This window comes from Filicampus tigris, chromosome 20, assembly GCF_054856515.1.
Source record: "Filicampus tigris isolate MCC_2025a chromosome 20, RoL_Ftig_1.0, whole genome shotgun sequence".
Classification (NCBI taxonomy): Eukaryota; Metazoa; Chordata; class Actinopteri; order Syngnathiformes; family Syngnathidae; genus Filicampus; species Filicampus tigris.
The window spans coordinates 10,111,177-10,129,433 of record NC_141236.1 but is presented as its reverse complement, the minus strand read 5'-3'; the positions used below and the strand labels follow the sequence as shown (position 1 = coordinate 10,129,433).

The 18,257-nt window shown below is 38.9% G+C and overlaps 1 protein-coding gene across 6 annotated transcripts in view; it reads left to right on the top strand.

The window, feature by feature from the left end:
• The window catches only part of LOC147128251 (glutamate receptor ionotropic, kainate 2-like), a 112,436-nt gene that overhangs the window by 74,861 nt on the left and 19,318 nt on the right, over positions 1 to 18,257 (top strand). For 3 of the 6 annotated variants that reach the window (XM_086018960.1, XM_086018959.1, XM_086018958.1), the window contains exons 15-16: positions 2,823 to 3,073; positions 6,272 to 8,382. In XM_086018960.1, the coding sequence (XP_085875086.1) occupies positions 2,823 to 3,073; positions 6,272 to 6,436 (416 nt within the window). In that variant the 3' untranslated portion in view covers positions 6,437 to 8,382. Of the gene's footprint in view, positions 1 to 2,822; positions 3,074 to 6,148; positions 8,383 to 11,100; positions 11,219 to 18,257 lie in introns of those variants that run through there. The other 3 variants (XR_015083889.1, XR_015083890.1, XM_086018961.1) reach the window with 2 other exon arrangements.

The window sequence follows — 18,257 nt, the reverse complement described above, 5'->3', positions numbered from 1 at the left end:
TCTAAGCCTAAAGGCATATATGAAAGCGGCAGTAACTTTACAACTTTATATTCAAACGGCTTCAAAACGAGGTTGGTGGCACACTGGCTTGTACAAAGGAGAAAAGCAGCACTTTTATTGCTATGGCGACCGCGGATTGCCTCTAGTCATTGCTAATATGGCCTCATATTCCTAATCTCACTTTTCATGATCTTGAAGCGTTATTGTAATTATTACTAAGTATGAGATGAGCATTTTTAACATGTTTTAATCCTCTAGTTTTTGTTTTTTTCCTGACTATTTTCTTTCATTGTTTCCCATGTACAATTGTGAGCACAAAGGGGACAGCTTGGCGTCATTTCTACTCCTGGCTTGAAAGTAAGCAAGTCGTTTACAAGTGTAGGAAAGCCCCAGAGCTAAAAAAAAAAAAAAAAAAAACAACAAACTATTATTTACTGCTGCATTTTCAAAAAAAAGAACTGTCAAGTAAAAAACACATTTCTCCAGGTTTTTGTGTTTCCGTTTTTATCTGAAAGCATAAATAAAAGTCGCTTTTTCGTTTTCTTCCTGTGCGCAAAAAGCCTCTAATTCATATTGCATGGTTGTCAGTGAAGAGTATGACTAAACGAGATCATGTCTGGAATCATTTACACGTTCCTTTTTTTGCCGTTATACACTATCACGGTGGTAACCTGAGTTTTAATGTCTGCATTTTTTTTTTTTAAATACAGCATTGACCATTTTGGAATGACAAAAATTTTACACTGAGTTTTGATAGGCTCTAAATTATGACAGGAATTATTGCAGTTGGCTGGCAACCAGTCCTTGGTGTACCCCACCTCTCACCCAAAGTCAGCTGAGACAGACTGCTGACCCTGACAGCGATAAGCAGTCTAGAAAATGGATAAATGAATGAAAGGAGGAAACCACTTTCTTTTTACTTATGATTATATCATGTTTATTATTTTATTATTTTGCTTAGAAGGCTTTGGTGCAGCTGCGGCTCTTGTGAAAGCGCCGTATTAATCAACTTGAGTTGAGTTGAGAAAAGATGGTTTTCATTCTTTGCAAAACAAAGATAACATCTGAAAAACTCAGTCAGTGTCCAACTACTTGTGGACCCTGGTGTAGGCTTCTAAAAAAATGTCTGCGTAATTGTCTGGCTATGCCCTTTGTGTGCCCAAATAAATGGAGTCTGTGAGATGAAAGGATGATGGATGATAACAGAAGATGATGGATGACACTGAGAATAAACGGCAAAATAAAAAAAAAATTATAAAAAAAAAAAAAAAGACCTGATCGTGCACTCGTGAGCCAACAACAGATGGGAGACTATTAAACACAACGCCGATGCTTTGCAAAACCTTCAAACTTAATTTATGACACGCATTACCGCCACATGATTGGTTTACTTTTTTAATTGTAGTTCAGGTGTTTTCCCCGTCAACGATGCACGCGTGTGGCTTTTTAAATTAAAGTGCATCTATATGGAAATGAGTTCAAAAGGCTGCCTTTGCCTTTTATGCATTTCGTAAACTGATGATATGAATTTCCTTTTCTTTTTTTTTCTTTTTTTTTTTTTTCAGAAATAGAAATACGATGTAACGCCTTCTTTGCATGGTTTATAAATGAATTAACTGAGCTTAATCTCTCTCTGGGAAGCGTGCGTGTGTTTGCGCACGTGTGTGTGCGTGTGCGTGCGTGCGGCACTATTCTGTGGAAGCAGCGGGAACGATACCCCGCTCTGCCCCTCTGCAACGATAACTCCCCCTTTGATCACACCAGTAGCTCCAACGGTGTCACTAATACCGCCACCCTGCCACTCCCCCCCCACACACACACACTCCATTCAACCGTGCACAAATAATGAAACCCCACCACAAATATACACAAATAATCCCACCGCCGTGTAATATGCACCCAGCTGGGCCGCTGTTTACCGCGTGCCCCTTTTGAGGCGCGTGTGCAAACAGCGGCGCGTTCGAGGCGCGTGAAGCCGATGCTTTGTTGCCAACTTCCCGTGCGTTAATGCCAATGCGGGGCATGAATGGAGTCACTCTGTGAAGATCAGGATTAGCGGGAGCTAGAGGAGGACCCCTTGCGTGCGGCCATATGGAACGTGTTAGGTTATCTGATGACACGGGCGTAAATAGGCTCACCGCAGCAGTTGCTGTTGGGTCCTTAATTTCCTCAAAAGAAGCTTAACAATTGATGTTGATGTGGCACTTGGATTGAATCTGTTGGTGTTTCTTTATAAGTGCCATTAAATTGGTAAACAGCATTTTGGGCTTTTTTTCTTCCCTTACCGTACTGACTGCGTGAGCTAATAAACTGCAATGTGGCCCTCGAAAATGTATCATTTTAAAGTGGAAGTCAACCCAAACATTTTTTTTCAAAAATATGTTCTATGCAAGCCCAGTAGTTGAAACATTCTGATTAATTTTGCCTTTGTGGAATATAAATTAAGCGGCAAAGTGCACTCGTTTTTAGCCACCTCTGGGGGCGGCCATTTTGTCTTCTGTCGACTGAAAATGACATCACAACTGCTCACAACGACCGATCACGGCTCAGATCCAGAGAACAGGTCAGCCGTGATTGGTCGTGGTGAGCAGTTGTGATGTCATTTTCAGTCCACAGAAGACAAAATGGCCGCCCCCAGAGATGGCTAAAAACGGGTGGATTAACTCTTATTCCACAAATGCAATGCCTTGTTTCAACTAGTGGGCCTGCTGGGAACATCTTCTTGAAAAAAATAGGTTTGGGTTGACTTCCGCTTTAAGCAAACAGTCGAGCTGGTTACGGTCGTTTTCCTGCCCCGATGACATGATGGTGGTCTCCCGCAGGCTCCCCATACAGGGACAAGATCACCATCGCCATCCTGCAGCTGCAGGAGGAGGGCAAGCTGCACATGATGAAAGAGAAATGGTGGCGGGGGAACGGCTGTCCCGAGGAAGAGAGCAAAGAGGCCAGCGCTTTGGGGGTGCAGAACATCGGCGGGATCTTCATCGTGCTGGCCGCCGGACTGGTGCTGTCCGTCTTTGTGGCCGTGGGGGAGGTCCTCTACAAGTCCAAGCAGAACGCCCAACTTGAGAAGGTACCGTTTTTAGGAGGCGGGCCGTCATTTTTCAAAATTCGCTTCATCTTCTAATTCATGAGAGTAACAGCCACATTTGCTTGCTTCAAGCTGTTCATTGCCACTCCCAGTTCAAGTTAACTGTAAAACGAAATCAAAGAGAATTATAGGCCTAACCATGCGACTTTATCGTGTGCCAGTCCACTAGCTTAATGCTAACACATAATGCAAAATGCCAATGACAGACTAAAGAAATTAGCATCAATACTGCAGTAGTTATAAACATGATAACAGCACTGACAGGTCTATATTATTTATACTTTACGGAAAATGACCAGCTTGGTCTTCTATTTGTATGTCGGGGGGCTGAACAATTCATCGAATTCAAATCAACATCGCAATATAGTACAATACAATTTTCAAATCGCAAAGTCTGCAATTTGGGGGAAAAAACTGCTTCATCCCAGTCGGTCGGTAGGCTTTGTTTTAGATATATGTGTGTATGTAAAAAATTTGATATCTAGATAATTTCCGTGCTTAAGAAGTGCAGTCCACTTGTTTACATATTATTGTTTGAGTCAAAGTGTAAACAACAACAATGAAGTAGATAAACTGCCTTACATTTTCATTCATCGTTCATTTCTCTTTATTTTAGCATAAGTCTCACCTGTAAGGCCAAAACATTTACTTGCAATAAATCTGATATTGTTTATTGTAACACAGATTAATTTATTGCTTATTTGTAAAAAACAAAAAACGTATGGGAGGGGAACTTTAAAATAATGATCGTATATCAAATCGCAATCGCGAGGAAAAAAAATCGGATTTTTCTAAATCCTTCAGCCGTATTTTACCGCCCCCTAGTGGCCAAAGCGCAAACACCGTAAGGCGCATCCAAATGCCTATTAAAGTAAACAAATCAAAATGTTTCCCGCGGCCTAGAATCCGAATTGGTGCAGTCCGGTCATTTCACCAAGACACCGATAACCACTTTGAGTTTAACCTTGTTTGTGCTGCGCTGAGTGGCGGCCGTTGTCGCTTACAAACGCGACATTTTAATTTGGCACTGCAGCGTCGACATTGCTTTGACTTTTCCGAATCGGATGAGGTCGCACGTGTTTTCACCGCATCGTGTCTCCGGCGTGCGGGCCAGTGTTACTTTCACAACGGCCTGCGTGCATTTGTTTTGTTTTTGTTTTTTTCCACCTGCCATCTCACTGCTGATTAGTTTGTGTTGTTGTTGCCAGCTTGCGTACGTTCTGAGCACATCTCAGCGATCATTAATCAAGATACCGGCTCGCCGTGTTTTGAATGATTTCAAATGCCACAACATCCACGCCGCCGAGGTGGCTGTTCATTTACTTGCCCTCCTCCCACCTGCTCTATTTGCTCTACCTGTCACATGAAGCCAATGGCTTTTCTTTTTTTTTTTTTTTTTGGTCAAATCCGCCTCTTTTTCCTCTGTTCCTCTTGGCCTGAGCACACTTCCGCTTGCTTTTCTTCTTCTATAATCACCCTGTTCAGAGAAGGCGCAAAATGTCATTCATGCAGCAGTCAAATTGTCTGTATAAGTGAAAGAAAATTACCTGTTGTCCAAGCCGCCTACATGTCACACTCCTACACCCAAATTGGATTCGGCATCATCTGAAAGTGATTTTAAAGGCATTTGGCTCGGCAATGTTGGCCCGAGCAGACATAATAAGATTTTATATAAAGGATTTCATGTCTTGTACACAAAATAAGCCCGCGTCATCCGTTTTTAATGTATTCGGGCTCACAGATGATTTTGTGTCGCAACAAAAATCCAGCACGTTTTGAAAACATGATAGTCAAGCTGCCTTTGATAGCAGAGGTCAGAAGTCAGGCTTTTGCCTCGCTAATCACAATTTTAAACCACTCTGTTGCCTTTGAATTATTGTTCCTTATTGGAAAGAGAATGCCGCTGATTTTGAATGATATCCATGGCAAGATGCCTGGGCTGCTTCATGTCAAAAGTCAAATCAATTGATGTTAATTTTCAGCACTACCCACCATCTTTCACAAAACCAAAACGGATTGTTTTGAACAATATGTTAAAACAAGAACAACTTTGCTTTGGAAATATTGACTTTTAGGATTTGGCAATTCTAAAAGTGAAATTATGTTAAATGTTTACACCATATGCATTTGTAACACTGTTAAGCACTGAATAGACTGGCGGAGCTAGGATTTTATTTGATTTTTTTCAGAAAACACTGATGAAAATTCCTTTTATGTTCCCTACGGGGGACAGGAGAAATGTGGGAAAATAAATTCAGGAAAAAAAAGGAAAATACCCAAAAGTCAATTATCTGGGTGGTCAGGCTTATATTTCTGGGGCGGCAATGCCCCTACGGCCCCCCCGTCTCGCTCCGCCAGTGACTGAATATATCCATGTTTTTGGATGACACACGTTTATAACTTGTCATGCACTTCAAACGAACTGTCGACGGTTCGGTACAACGGTTCTGTGTTGTGGTGCGACTTAGGTTGAAATCCTTCTTTAATTTCTTTCTTTATTTACATCAGCGGCCGCGCAATAAACACTTCAGAAAGTATGCCAGTTAGCTAGAAGGCTAATTTTCATTTGCAGTCTCTAGACAGATGGTAAATATCACCCTATAAGAATAGAATACAAAACAATAACAATACATTTACTCAAAGTACATTTAAGCTAAAGCTGCATGTTTACATAACAATAACATTGCTGATCGCGTCTTTCAGCAAACGAGGCAGATTTGTTTGTGTTTGAATTTGGTCAAGATATCATCTGCGTCATATTTGACTTGAGTGACGCCCCTTTTTTGTCTTTAATTTCAACCGCGCTTCTTCTTTGATGGAGAAGTACAATCTCGGTTGGTGGACTTACTCGCAAGTGATGTCTGCCACCTAGTGGTGAACACTGTCATTACAATGTTAACTGTTCATCCTCAGTAATCATTTTGTTTTTCCAAAATCAAACCAGGGCCACTCCAATGTGTGCTCGGGCTTGAACAAATGTGAAAGAAATGTTTTAAGAGCAAAGTTGTGCATTCCACAATTTGGAGGCAACTCACTGCGAGTCTCTGTCTCCTTTAGTTTTAGTCTCATTTAGGTCTCCGGCGCAGGTGTGCCTAATGTCGCGTCCCTCGAGTGTAATCATCGGCGTAGTGAGCAGTGCGGCATAAACGCTCCTCCGCTTCCCGTCTCCGCTCTGTGCAGAGATCCTTCTGCAGCGCCATGATGGACGAGCTGCGGGTGTCTCTGAAGTGCCAGCGTCGTCTCAAGCAGAAGCCGCAGCCGCCCGTCATCGTTAAGACGGAGGAAGTCATCAACATGCACACGTTCAACGATAGGAGACTCCCGGGAAAGGAAACCATGGCCTGAAAAGACTAAAAAAAAAAAAAGAAGAAAAAAAAAAAAAAAAAAAAAAGAAGAAATCCCCTCAATGTGGGGCAACGCAATGGGTGGAGCTGGGTGACATCATGGCTGACCTCACCGCTGTCTGAAGTTGGCGGCCTTTTTATTTTTTGGGGGGGGGGGGGGACCCCGTCTATTTGTTATGTAGAGAGATGTTTCCTGTGGAAATCAAGCTAGCTGAGTGAGCAGTGTCACCTCACTGTGATGGTCACTTTGTGAAGGCAGCTGGACATAAAGAGGACTGAGAGAGGACTAACACACACAAACATACACAGACGCGCACACATAGTGACACAGGATGTAGTTTTTTCTGTTCAAGTCCGACCTCTGTGTGACCCCCCCATATACCCCTTTCCCCCCTTAGTTTCTTTAGGATTATTTGGAGGATTCAACAAAAAAAAAAAAAAAAAAAAAAGAAGAATAAATTACATCAAGAAGAAGATGATGAGCAGACATCACCAAACACTTTTACTATGAACTGGTGTGTATATTTCGGAATCATCTTTGCCAACCCATCGTACCGTCTTTTTCCTTGTGCCAAAGCTTTTGGTTCGAAAGCCTCAATGTAATACGCTTCTAATGTCTCTCTAAGTTGTTGTTTTAATGCAGGATTTCTACAAAATAATAATAATAATAATAATTTTTGTTTTTGTACAAGATCAAGACATTTTATAGGACTTTGTATCATGGTAGCCCCTCCCGAGGACACGACATGTAGCGGACGCAAACGAAGCGCCCCCCTGACGCCCGGGGGGGGGGCTTCCACACGCTGCTCTGTAGGATTCCATCCCGCTCACTTACGCCATAGTTCCGCTTTCAGTCTTTTCATTCTTTGTGCATTTGCGTGTCTGGAGAAAATATGGCTATGTAATAAAGCTACGCTTGAAGTCACAAAGGAGCTTCTTTTTAAAACAGACTACATACCAGAGATTGTCTTGGATATTGCATACTCGTGGAGGCTGCCGATACCAGCCGCTGATACTTGTCAATTTTTTTTGTCATTGTGTTCAATGAAGTTTTATATATCAAAACTATCGGTACTCGTTATTGGTGAGTACTCAAAGAAAGTATACTCGTACTGGTATCGGTCTGCAAAAAAGTGGTATTGAACATCACTACTATAAGTATAGTCTTGGTTTGTTGAAAAAAATAAATTGGTTGTGCAGAACTACGCAATGTTTCAAGCAACTTCAGAAACAAAAACTTCAGTACTATAAAAACACCATATTTGTAGTTCCCATTTAGACATAGGACTCCAAATGATTGACTCGACCCTTCTGATGGTCACCAATTGCGTCGACTGTCTCTGGAAAGATTATCTAAACTGAATATCCTGTGGTGTGGGGTGTTCCCCGCCCATTATTTTTTTCTTCACTCCACGATCGGCTCAGAAAATGATCAAGAACCAACAATCTTATTCTTAACAGTGAAAGGGGTCTGTGAGTGTGCCATGTAACGCAATGAAAACCAATTTAGAAACAACCTGATGCTAACACTTAGCCTAGCTGCTGCTGCTTCTTCTACTTTTTCTCCTTTCTTCTACTACTTCTATTACTACTACTACTACTACTCCTCTTTATTTTTTGGGTCAGTCTGGCTGCTATGTGGGAACCATGCTGCCTCTCACAGGTCAGTCTTGGTACTGCATGATACATCGAGTTTTGGTGTGTTGATTTAAAATTGTAGGTTGAAATATCATTCATTACACACAGCACATACGGCGATTTTCTTTTTGAAAGAGGCCAAAAGGTGACTCTTTACAGGGCAAGGAACCTGCATAATATAGAATGATGTTAAAAAAAATGTAGATCAATATAGGAGTGAAATAAAAATAAGTGTTTATCTAAATATAGCTATTTAAAAATGTGCTGTCATTTAGTATATTATTAAAATTGGTAACATTTTCAACTGTGTGAACGTTCAAGATTTTTTTTATGGCTCAAGGTAAAATATGAAGCATATGTATAATGAGCGCGACCGTGTTGTCGGTTTGCACACAAGCAGTGAGCTGGTCCTTTCTGGCCAACACTGTTCACTTAATAAGCTCCAAGGATGTGAACCGCTCGCGCGCACAACTTGGCAGTACATGAAGCGATTTGTGTGGCATGTGTGGGGGGCGAACATAATGCTGAAAGCATGTTTTCCCAGTGTTGCTTGTTATGTGCCATGCAGCTATAGATCTAATGGTGCAAGTTGACGTGATTGAACACGTGTGTTAGAGGCCTCACAACAAAAGGATGCATGTGCTGTAAAAGAATAAAACAAACAAAACAAAAAAGCAGACGCCTAGAAGTTCTATATCCTATATTAACTGTAAGGACTTTTTTTTTTTTTTTTTTAGACATATAACCCGAGTTTGTAGGTCGTGTGCTATATAACAGTGTTTTTCAAACTCTGTGCCGCGGCACACCAGTGTGAGATATTGTCAGGTGTCCCGTGGGAAATTATCTAATTTAAGTGCCTGTGCGGTCTAGCGCCTGGCAGCCTAATCGTGTGTTGAACACATTGTAGTACTCTTCCATACCAGCAGATAGCAGCAGCAGCATCAGCAGGTAGCTAATTGTCTTTTCGAGACAAGCGAATTAGTGACGCAATGTTTATCCAAATAGGCCCATGTTTCACACTGAGTAAGTATCAATATGAAACATAAAATACGTTTTTATTTGTGTTTATTTAATTCCTATTCAATACGTTATAATATAACGTCATTCTTCAATGTTAAAAAATGTTTATATAAGCAACATAACACTTATATTGTTAAAATAAGCTTTTTTTCCTCCACAATTTCAGCTGGTGGTGTGCAGCGAGATTTTTTCAATGAAATGTGCCTTGACTCTTAAAAGTGTGGAAAAACACTGCTATATAACCTTCGCTAACGCAGTAGTTAAGTCAACATTACAGTAAATATTTGTCGTAAAAATCATTAACTGTGCATTTTTAGGCTATACATGTATAAACGTATTAGCGGTTTCGAGTAAGGAGAATTTTGGTGGAACTTTACTGGAGTAGCGATTTTTCATACACGTAACGCAATGATAACCTTACATTATTATGAGAAGTAGAAAAATGTATTTTAAATGCGATGTATTTTAAATGCGATGCGTTGCAATTGCAACTCAACTCGCCGCACTCAAACTAGTGTACTCGTCCAGCTTTGCCACTAAAATGTCCGACGTGTCCCAACCGAGCCAAGCAGCATCAGCAGCGAGGATGTTCGTTGCCAGAAAAGCCAGCCAACCATCGCACATCCTTGTCGTACTTGGAGGAGTTTTCTGAAACAACTCATTTCGAATGCGCCCCAAACTTTGCGAACGGAACCAAAGTACCACCAGCTAATGGTGCACGCTCATTTGGTGGACTGTGGGATATTTGAATTTCGACTGTAGCCAAACCTGAATTTATAGATATCTGTTATTTGACGTTATCTTATTGCCTATAGGCTTATATTTGTATGTAACAGGAATTCCTTTTGGCCAGCTACATCTGTGGCCCTCGCACATCCCGAGTGTAAATGCACACTTACCTTACAGTAACGGTTGATGACACGCCATTCAAGTTGGACTGAAGTAGTACACATGGCACTTTAATGTATTTGCCTTGCAGGCCTCCTAAATGTGATCATTTTTAATGGGCATATATGCAGTTGAAACCGGTAACCTTCAACGCCAAATTTTAAGATAACATTATCGTTTTAGGCTTTATAAAAATGTTTTGGTGCACAATAGGCCCCTGTGATGAGGCCTATTGCCCTATCCCATCCCGAACATTTCCGACTGTTGACAAAGGGAGGAAAATGCGCCTATGGCAGACGTTGGCCGCCACTTTTAAAATTTTCCTTGCGACAAGAAAAACACTAAAACGGTTGGCGAACATTTGCGACATTGAACAAACTCTGACATGAACGCGACATTAGCTGCCTTCAAAAACACTCGCAATGGTTCGCCGCTCAGTGGGATAGGATCTTAAGCATTTATCCTTGGACTAAATAAAAAATGTTGGGGTGGGGTGGATTAATCTGATTATTATTCCACTAATGCAAGGTTATTCAGAAAACCGCATTTAGATTTTTTTCTCCTTGCATTACTCTAATACTTTAAATAATTTTCAAACCTTTACTTTGATACTTCAGTAAAAAGCTGGAGTTGATACTTAAACTTCGAATAAAGTATTTTTAAACCCCAAAATCTATACTTGTATTTGAGTAAAAAAACGTGAATACTTTTGACACCTCTGCTTAATGTGCTTGGTGACTTCGATGTTTAAGCGGCTATGCGATCAAATTGATTGGGTGTCAAGCTGAGGACCCAATTAAACACAATTGTAGCTATGATTCAGTAAAATGAATTTAAGAAGGAAAAGAAAAACGCTTCGAATGTAGAGGCAAGTCTGAATTTAATCGAATGCAAATCATTTCATAGACATTTTATTTAGCATCGAATCACAAGAGAAGTTGTCTTGTGGTACTTTGAGCTCACACATTATTAGTAAAGTTAAATCCGACATTTGTTTCTTAGTACATTTATACATCATTTATACATACATATACAGTAATTGCTCAAAATGTGACAGAAGTGACAACTATTTATTCGTTAGCTGGCGATATAGCGTTCAACTGTTTCTCACCATTTCAGTATTCCTAAAATGGCGCCCAGTGACGCACTTGATCGTCGGCCATGAGTCCCCCCTCCCTCACTAAAGTGGAACTTCCTTCACATCTGTGCTTACTCAACTCAACGTTATTTACCATTGGTGAGTAACATCCACACATACACAAAGAATGGTTCAGTTCTCCAGTTCCGATTAGCTAGACTTGTTTCGAGAACTCCCGCGTGCAGTTAGCCTCCACTCTGAAAATGAATCTTCTCTGGCCTCGTTATTTGAATTCCCAAGCAAGTAGGTAACGCCACAGATGAGCCTGTCTGCTGGCCGAGAGGAGCCCCAGAAACGTGTTAGCTCGAAAACTAGCTGGCGACTAGAGCCTCTCGCCATGACGTGGAAAGACTCGCGATGAACTCAATGGCATTTTTACAGTCGCCTGAGGCTTGCAGTACAGTGTTGCTACACTTCAAAAAGTGTATTTTATTAAGTTTAAATGTGTTTCAACTAGGATAAAGGTTAAAAAATTAGGGTTTTAAATAGCAAGGCGTTTTGAGAAAAAGGACCATGTATAGTAAGGAGTTAAAAAAAAAAAAAAAAAGAACCGTGTACAGTAAGGCGTTTTTGGTGAAAAAAAAAACAAGGGTTCAGTAAGGCGTTTTTTGTTGGAAAAAAAACGACCATGGTGTAAGGCTGTAAGGCGTTCTTTGTGAAAAAAAAAAACAAAAAAACAACAACCATGTATAGTAAGTCGTTTTTGGGTAAAAAAAAAAAACGACCATGTACAGTAAGGGTATAGTAAGGCATTTAAAAAAAAAAAGAAAAAAGAAAGAAAGAAACCATGTATAGTAAGGCGTTTTGGGTGGAAAAACGACCATGTACAGTAAGGCATTTTTTGTGAAAAAAACAAACAGCTAAACTGCACGTCGACCTTTTTTTGTGCCGCCTGCAGGCTGTATGCTTTAACCTTTAACGCCGATGCATTGGGAACGCAAGGCAAATCCGAGATGCGGTGCGTTTGTGCGACACACAGTGGTGCACAAACACGCACGTAAACATGCAGATGGCTGCCTCTCCATCAAAGCGCCGCCGTGGTTGCAGGACTATTCCATCCAGTGTTGCACCTGAATTATTCATCCCTCATTAAAATGCACTATGAGTAATGACAGGCAAGAGTGTGCTTTTTGGGGGCCTATTCTTTCCCCGGCTAAAACGCAGAGGTCATTACGAGTCATTTTGTAGTCAATTTGCTGTGATCAAGTGCGCTCCCGAGTAAGACAAAAACAGGCCATTTGGTGCTGGTGCATTTCGGGAGTTCATGTATCAGCACATCAAACGTTACATCCTTTCTTGTCCATTTGGCTGGCCAGTAAGAGGAGGGACAAAATGACTCAGATGAAAGAAGAAAAAAAAAGAAAAAAGAAAGAGGCACGAATGAGCTGCGACGAGCGAGCAGAAGGACTCGGAGGAGAATCTGGTGGAGGAAAAGGTGGGTGCTGTTTGACAACAGCCAGCACAGAGGTCACTCATCATGTGTGAGCAACAGCTGAGTTTGTGGAAAGAGAAAAAGAAAATGCTTTGTTGTTCTAGTTTTAAAACACTGCAAAATACGATCTTTAAAACAACGTGACCATCATGTATAGGAACGTTTTTGACGACATGAAGTAGCGTAAAGTATTGGAAAAAGAACAGCATGAAGTACTGCATTTTTTTTTTTTAAATTGACGTTTGATTGTACGACAAATGAAATTCACACTGATTTCCTCATGAAGACGACGACACCTTACTATAGACTTACGTTTAAAAAAAAACGCCTTACTATACCCTTACCACGTTTTTCGGGAAAAAAAACCCTTACTATACCCTTATCACGTTTCTTGATAAAAACACCTTACTATACATGGTTGTTTTTTTCTCAAGAAACGCCTTACTATACCCTTACTATATATATGATTCTTTTTTTAAATTTTTTTTTTTTTTTACAAAAAACACCTTTTTCACCAAAAACGCTTACTATATACATGGCTGTTTTTTTCATCCCAAACAACACCTTACTATGCCCTTACCACGTTTTTCGAAAAAAAACGCCTTACTATATCCTTACCACTTTTTCGATAAAAAACGCCTTACTATACCCTTACCACGTTTTTCGAAAAAAACGCCTTACTATACCCTTACCACGTTTTTCGAAAAAAACGCCTTACTATACCCTTACCACTTTTTCGATAAAATACGCCTTACTATACCCTTACCACTTTTTCGATAAAATACGCCTTACTATACCCTTACCACGTTTTTCGAAAAAAACGCCTTACTATACCCTTACCACGTTTTTCGAAAAAAACACCTCACTATACCCTTACCACTTTTGCGATAAAATACGCCTTACTATACCCTTACCACGTTTTTCGAGAATTTTGGGAAAAAACGCCTTACTATATACTTACCACTTTTTCTGGAAAAAAAAACGCCTTACTATACCCTGACCACGTTTTTTTTTTTTTAAAAAAGCCTTACTATACCCTTACCACGTTTTTGAAAAAAAAACAAAAAAAAAACGCCTTACTATACATGGTTGTTTTTTTCTCAAGAAACGCCTTACTATGTATGATCTTTTCTTTGTTTTTTTTTTACAAAAATCACATTTTTTCACAAAAAACGCCTTACTATACCCTTACCACGTTTTTTTTAAAAAAAGTCTTACTATACCCAAACCACGTCTTTGAAAAGAAAAACGCCTTACTATACCCTTACCACGTTTTTCGAAAAAAACGCCTTACTATACCCTTACCACGTTTTTCGAAAAAAACGCCTTACTATACCCTTACCACTTTTTCGATAAAATACGCCTTACTATACCCTTACCACGTTTTTCGAAAAAAACGCCTTACTATATCCTTACTCCGTTTCTTGATAATAACGCCTTACTATACCCTTACGACGTTTTTCGAGAATTTGGGGAAAAAACGCCTTACTATATACTTACCACTTTTTCTGGAAAAAAAAACGCCTTACTATACCCTTACCACGTTTTTCGAAAAAAAAGCCTTACTACACCCATACCACGTTTTTGAAAAGAAAAACGCCTTACTATACCCTTACCACTTTTTCGATAAACGCCTTACTATACCCTTACCACGTTTTTTAAAAAAAACGCCTTACTATGCCCTTACCACGTTTTTCGAAAAAAAAACGCCTTACTATATCCTTACCACTTTTTCGATAAAGAACGCCTTACTATACCCTTACCACGTTTTTCGAAAAATACGCCTTACTATACCCTTACCACTTTTTCGATAAAATACGCCTTACTATACCCTTACCACGTTTTTCGAAAAAAACGCCTTACTATACCCTTACCACGTTTTTCGAAAAAAACACCTTACTATACCCTTACCACTTTTTCGATAAAATACGCCTTACTATACCCTTACCACTTTTTCGATAAACGCCTTACTATACCCTTACCACGTTTTTCGAAAAAAACGCCTTACTATGCCCTTACCACGTTTTTCGAAAAAAACGCCTTACTATACCCTTACCACGTTTTTCGAAAAAAACACCTTACTATACCCTTACCACTTTTTCGATAAAATACGCCTTACTATACCCTTACCACGTTTTTCGAAAAAAACGCCTTACTATATCCTTACTCCGTTTCTTGATAAGAACGCCTTACTATACCCTTACCACGTTTTTCGAGAATTTTGGGAAAAAACGCCTTACTATATACTTACCACTTTTTCTGGAAAAAAAAACGCCTTACTATACCCTGACCACGTTTTTTTTTTTTTTTTAAAAGCCTTACTATACCCTTACCACGTTTTTGGAAAAAAAAACAAAAAAAACCGCCTTGCTCTACATGGTTGTTTTTTTCTCAAGAAACGCCTTACTATGTATGATCTTTTTTTTTTTTTTTTTTACAAAAATCACATTTTTTCACAAAAAACGCCTTACTATACCCTTACCACGTTTTTCGAAAAAAACGCCTTACTATACCCTTACCACGTTTTTCGAAAAAAACGCCTTACTATACCCTTACCACGTTTTTCGAAAAAAACGCCTTACTATACCCTTACCACTTTTTCGATAAAATACGCCTTACTATACCCTTACCACTTTTTCGATAAAATACGCCTTACTATACCCTTACCACGTTTTTCGAAAAAAACGCCTTACTATACCCTTACCACTTTTTCGATAAAATACGCCTTACTATACCCTTACCACTTTTTCGAAAAAAACGCCTTACTATACCCTTACTCCGTTTCTTGATAAGAACGCCTTACTATACCCTTACCACGTTTTTCGAGAATTTTGGGAAAAAACGCCTTACTATATACTTACCACTTTTTCTGGAAAAAAAAAACGCCTTACTATACCCTGACCACGTTTTTTTTTTTTTAAAAAAGCCTTACTATACCCTTACCACGTTTTTGGAAAAAAAAAAACAAAAAAAAACGCCTTACTATACATGGTTGTTTTTTTCTCAAGAAACGCCTTACTATGTATGATCTTTTTTTTTTTTTTTTTTTACAAAAATCACATTTTTTCACAAAAAACGCCTTACTATACCCTTACCACGTTTTTCGAAAAAAACGCCTTACTATACCCTTACCACGTTTTTCGAAAAAAACGCCTTACTATACCCTTACCACTTTTTCGATAAAATACGCCTTACTATACCCTTACCACTTTTTCGATAAAATACGCCTTACTATACCCTTACCACGTTTTTCGAAAAAAACGCCTTACTATACCCTTACCACGTTTTTCGAAAAAAACACCTCACTATACCCTTACCACTTTTGCGATAAAATACGCCTTACTATACCCTTACCACGTTTTTCGAGAATTTTGGGAAAAAACGCCTTACTATATACTTACCACTTTTTCTGGAAAAAAAAACGCCTTACTATACCCTGACCACGTTTTTTTTTTTTTAAAAAAGCCTTACTATACCCTTACCACGTTTTTGAAAAAAAAACAAAAAAAAAACGCCTTACTATACATGGTTGTTTTTTTCTCAAGAAACGCCTTACTATGTATGATCTTTTCTTTGTTTTTTTTTTACAAAAATCACATTTTTTCACAAAAAACGCCTTACTATACCCTTACCACGTTTTTTTTAAAAAAAGTCTTACTATACCCAAACCACGTCTTTGAAAAGAAAAACGCCTTACTATACCCTTACCACGTTTTTCGAAAAAAACGCCTTACTATACCCTTACCACGTTTTTCGAAAAAAACGCCTTACTATACCCTTACCACTTTTTCGATAAAATACGCCTTACTATACCCTTACCACGTTTTTCGAAAAAAACGCCTTACTATATCCTTACTCCGTTTCTTGATAATAACGCCTTACTATACCCTTACGACGTTTTTCGAGAATTTGGGGAAAAAACGCCTTACTATATACTTACCACTTTTTCTGGAAAAAAAAACGCCTTACTATACCCTGACCACGTTTTTCGAAAAAATACGCCTTACTATACCCTTACCACGTTTTTCGAAAAAAACGCCTTACTATATCCTTACTCCGTTTCTTGATAAGAACGCCTTACTATACCCTTACCACGTTTTTGGAAAAAAAAAAACGCCTTACTATACATGGTTGTTTTTTTCTCAAGAAACGCCTTACTATGTATGATCTTTTTTTTTTTTTTTTTTACAAAAATCACATTTTTTCACAAAAAACGCCTTACTATACCCTTACCACGTTTTTCGAAAAAAACGCCTTACTATACCCTTACCACGTTTTTCGAAAAAAACGCCTTACTATACCCTTACCACGTTTTTCGAAAAAAACGCCTTACTATACCCTTACCACTTTTTCGATAAAATACGCCTTACTATACCCTTACCACTTTTTCGAAAAAAACGCCTTACTATACCCTTACTCCGTTTCTTGATAAGAACGCCTTACTATACCCTTACCACGTTTTTCGAGAATTTGGGGAAAAAACGCCTTACTATATACTTACCACTTTTTCTGGAAAAAAAAACGCCTTACTATACCCTGACCACGTTTTTTTTTTTAAAAAAAAAGCCTTACTATACCCTTACCACGTTTTTGGAAAAAAAAACAAAAAAAAACGCCTTACTCTACATGGTTGTTTTTTTCTCAAGAAACGCCTTACTATGTATGATCTTTTTTTTTTTTTTTTTACAAAAATCACATTTTTTCACAAAAAACGCCTTACTATACCCTTACCACGTTTTTCGAAAAAAACGCCTTACTATACCCTTACCACGTTTTTCGAAAAAAACGCCTTACTATACCCTTACCACGTTTTTCGAAAAAAACGCCTTACTATACCCTTACCACTTTTTCGATAAAATACGCCTTACTATACCCTTACCACTTTTTCGATAAAATACGCCTTACTATACCCTTACCACGTTTTTCGAAAAAAACGCCTTACTATACCCTTACCACGTTTTTGAAAAAAAAAAAAAAATGCCTTACTATACCCTTACCACTTTTTCGATAAAATACGCCTTACTATACCCTTACCACTTTTTCGAAAAAAACGCCTTACTATACCCTTACTCCGTTTCTTGATAAGAACGCCTTACTATACCCTTACCACGTTTTTCGAGAATTTTGGGAAAAAACGCCTTACTATATACTTACCACTTTTTCTGGAAAAAAAAACGCCTTACTATACCCTGACCACGTTTTTTTTTTTTTAAAAAAGCCTTACTATACCCTTACCACGTTTTTGGAAAAAAAAAAACAAAAAAAAAACGCCTTACTATACATGGTTGTTTTTTTCTCAAGAAACGCCTTACTATGTATGATCTTTTTTTTTTTTTTTTTTTACAAAAATCACATTTTTTCACAAAAAACGCCTTACTATACCCTTACCACGTTTTTCGAAAAAAACGCCTTACTATACCCTTACCACGTTTTTCGAAAAAAACGCCTTACTATACCCTTACCACTTTTTCGATAAAATACGCCTTACTATACCCTTACCACTTTTTCGATAAAATACGCCTTACTATACCCTTACCACGTTTTTCGAAAAAAACGCCTTACTATACCCTTACCACGTTTTTCGAAAAAAACACCTCACTATACCCTTACCACTTTTGCGATAAAATACGCCTTACTATACCCTTACCACGTTTTTCGAGAATTTTGGGAAAAAACGCCTTACTATATACTTACCACTTTTTCTGG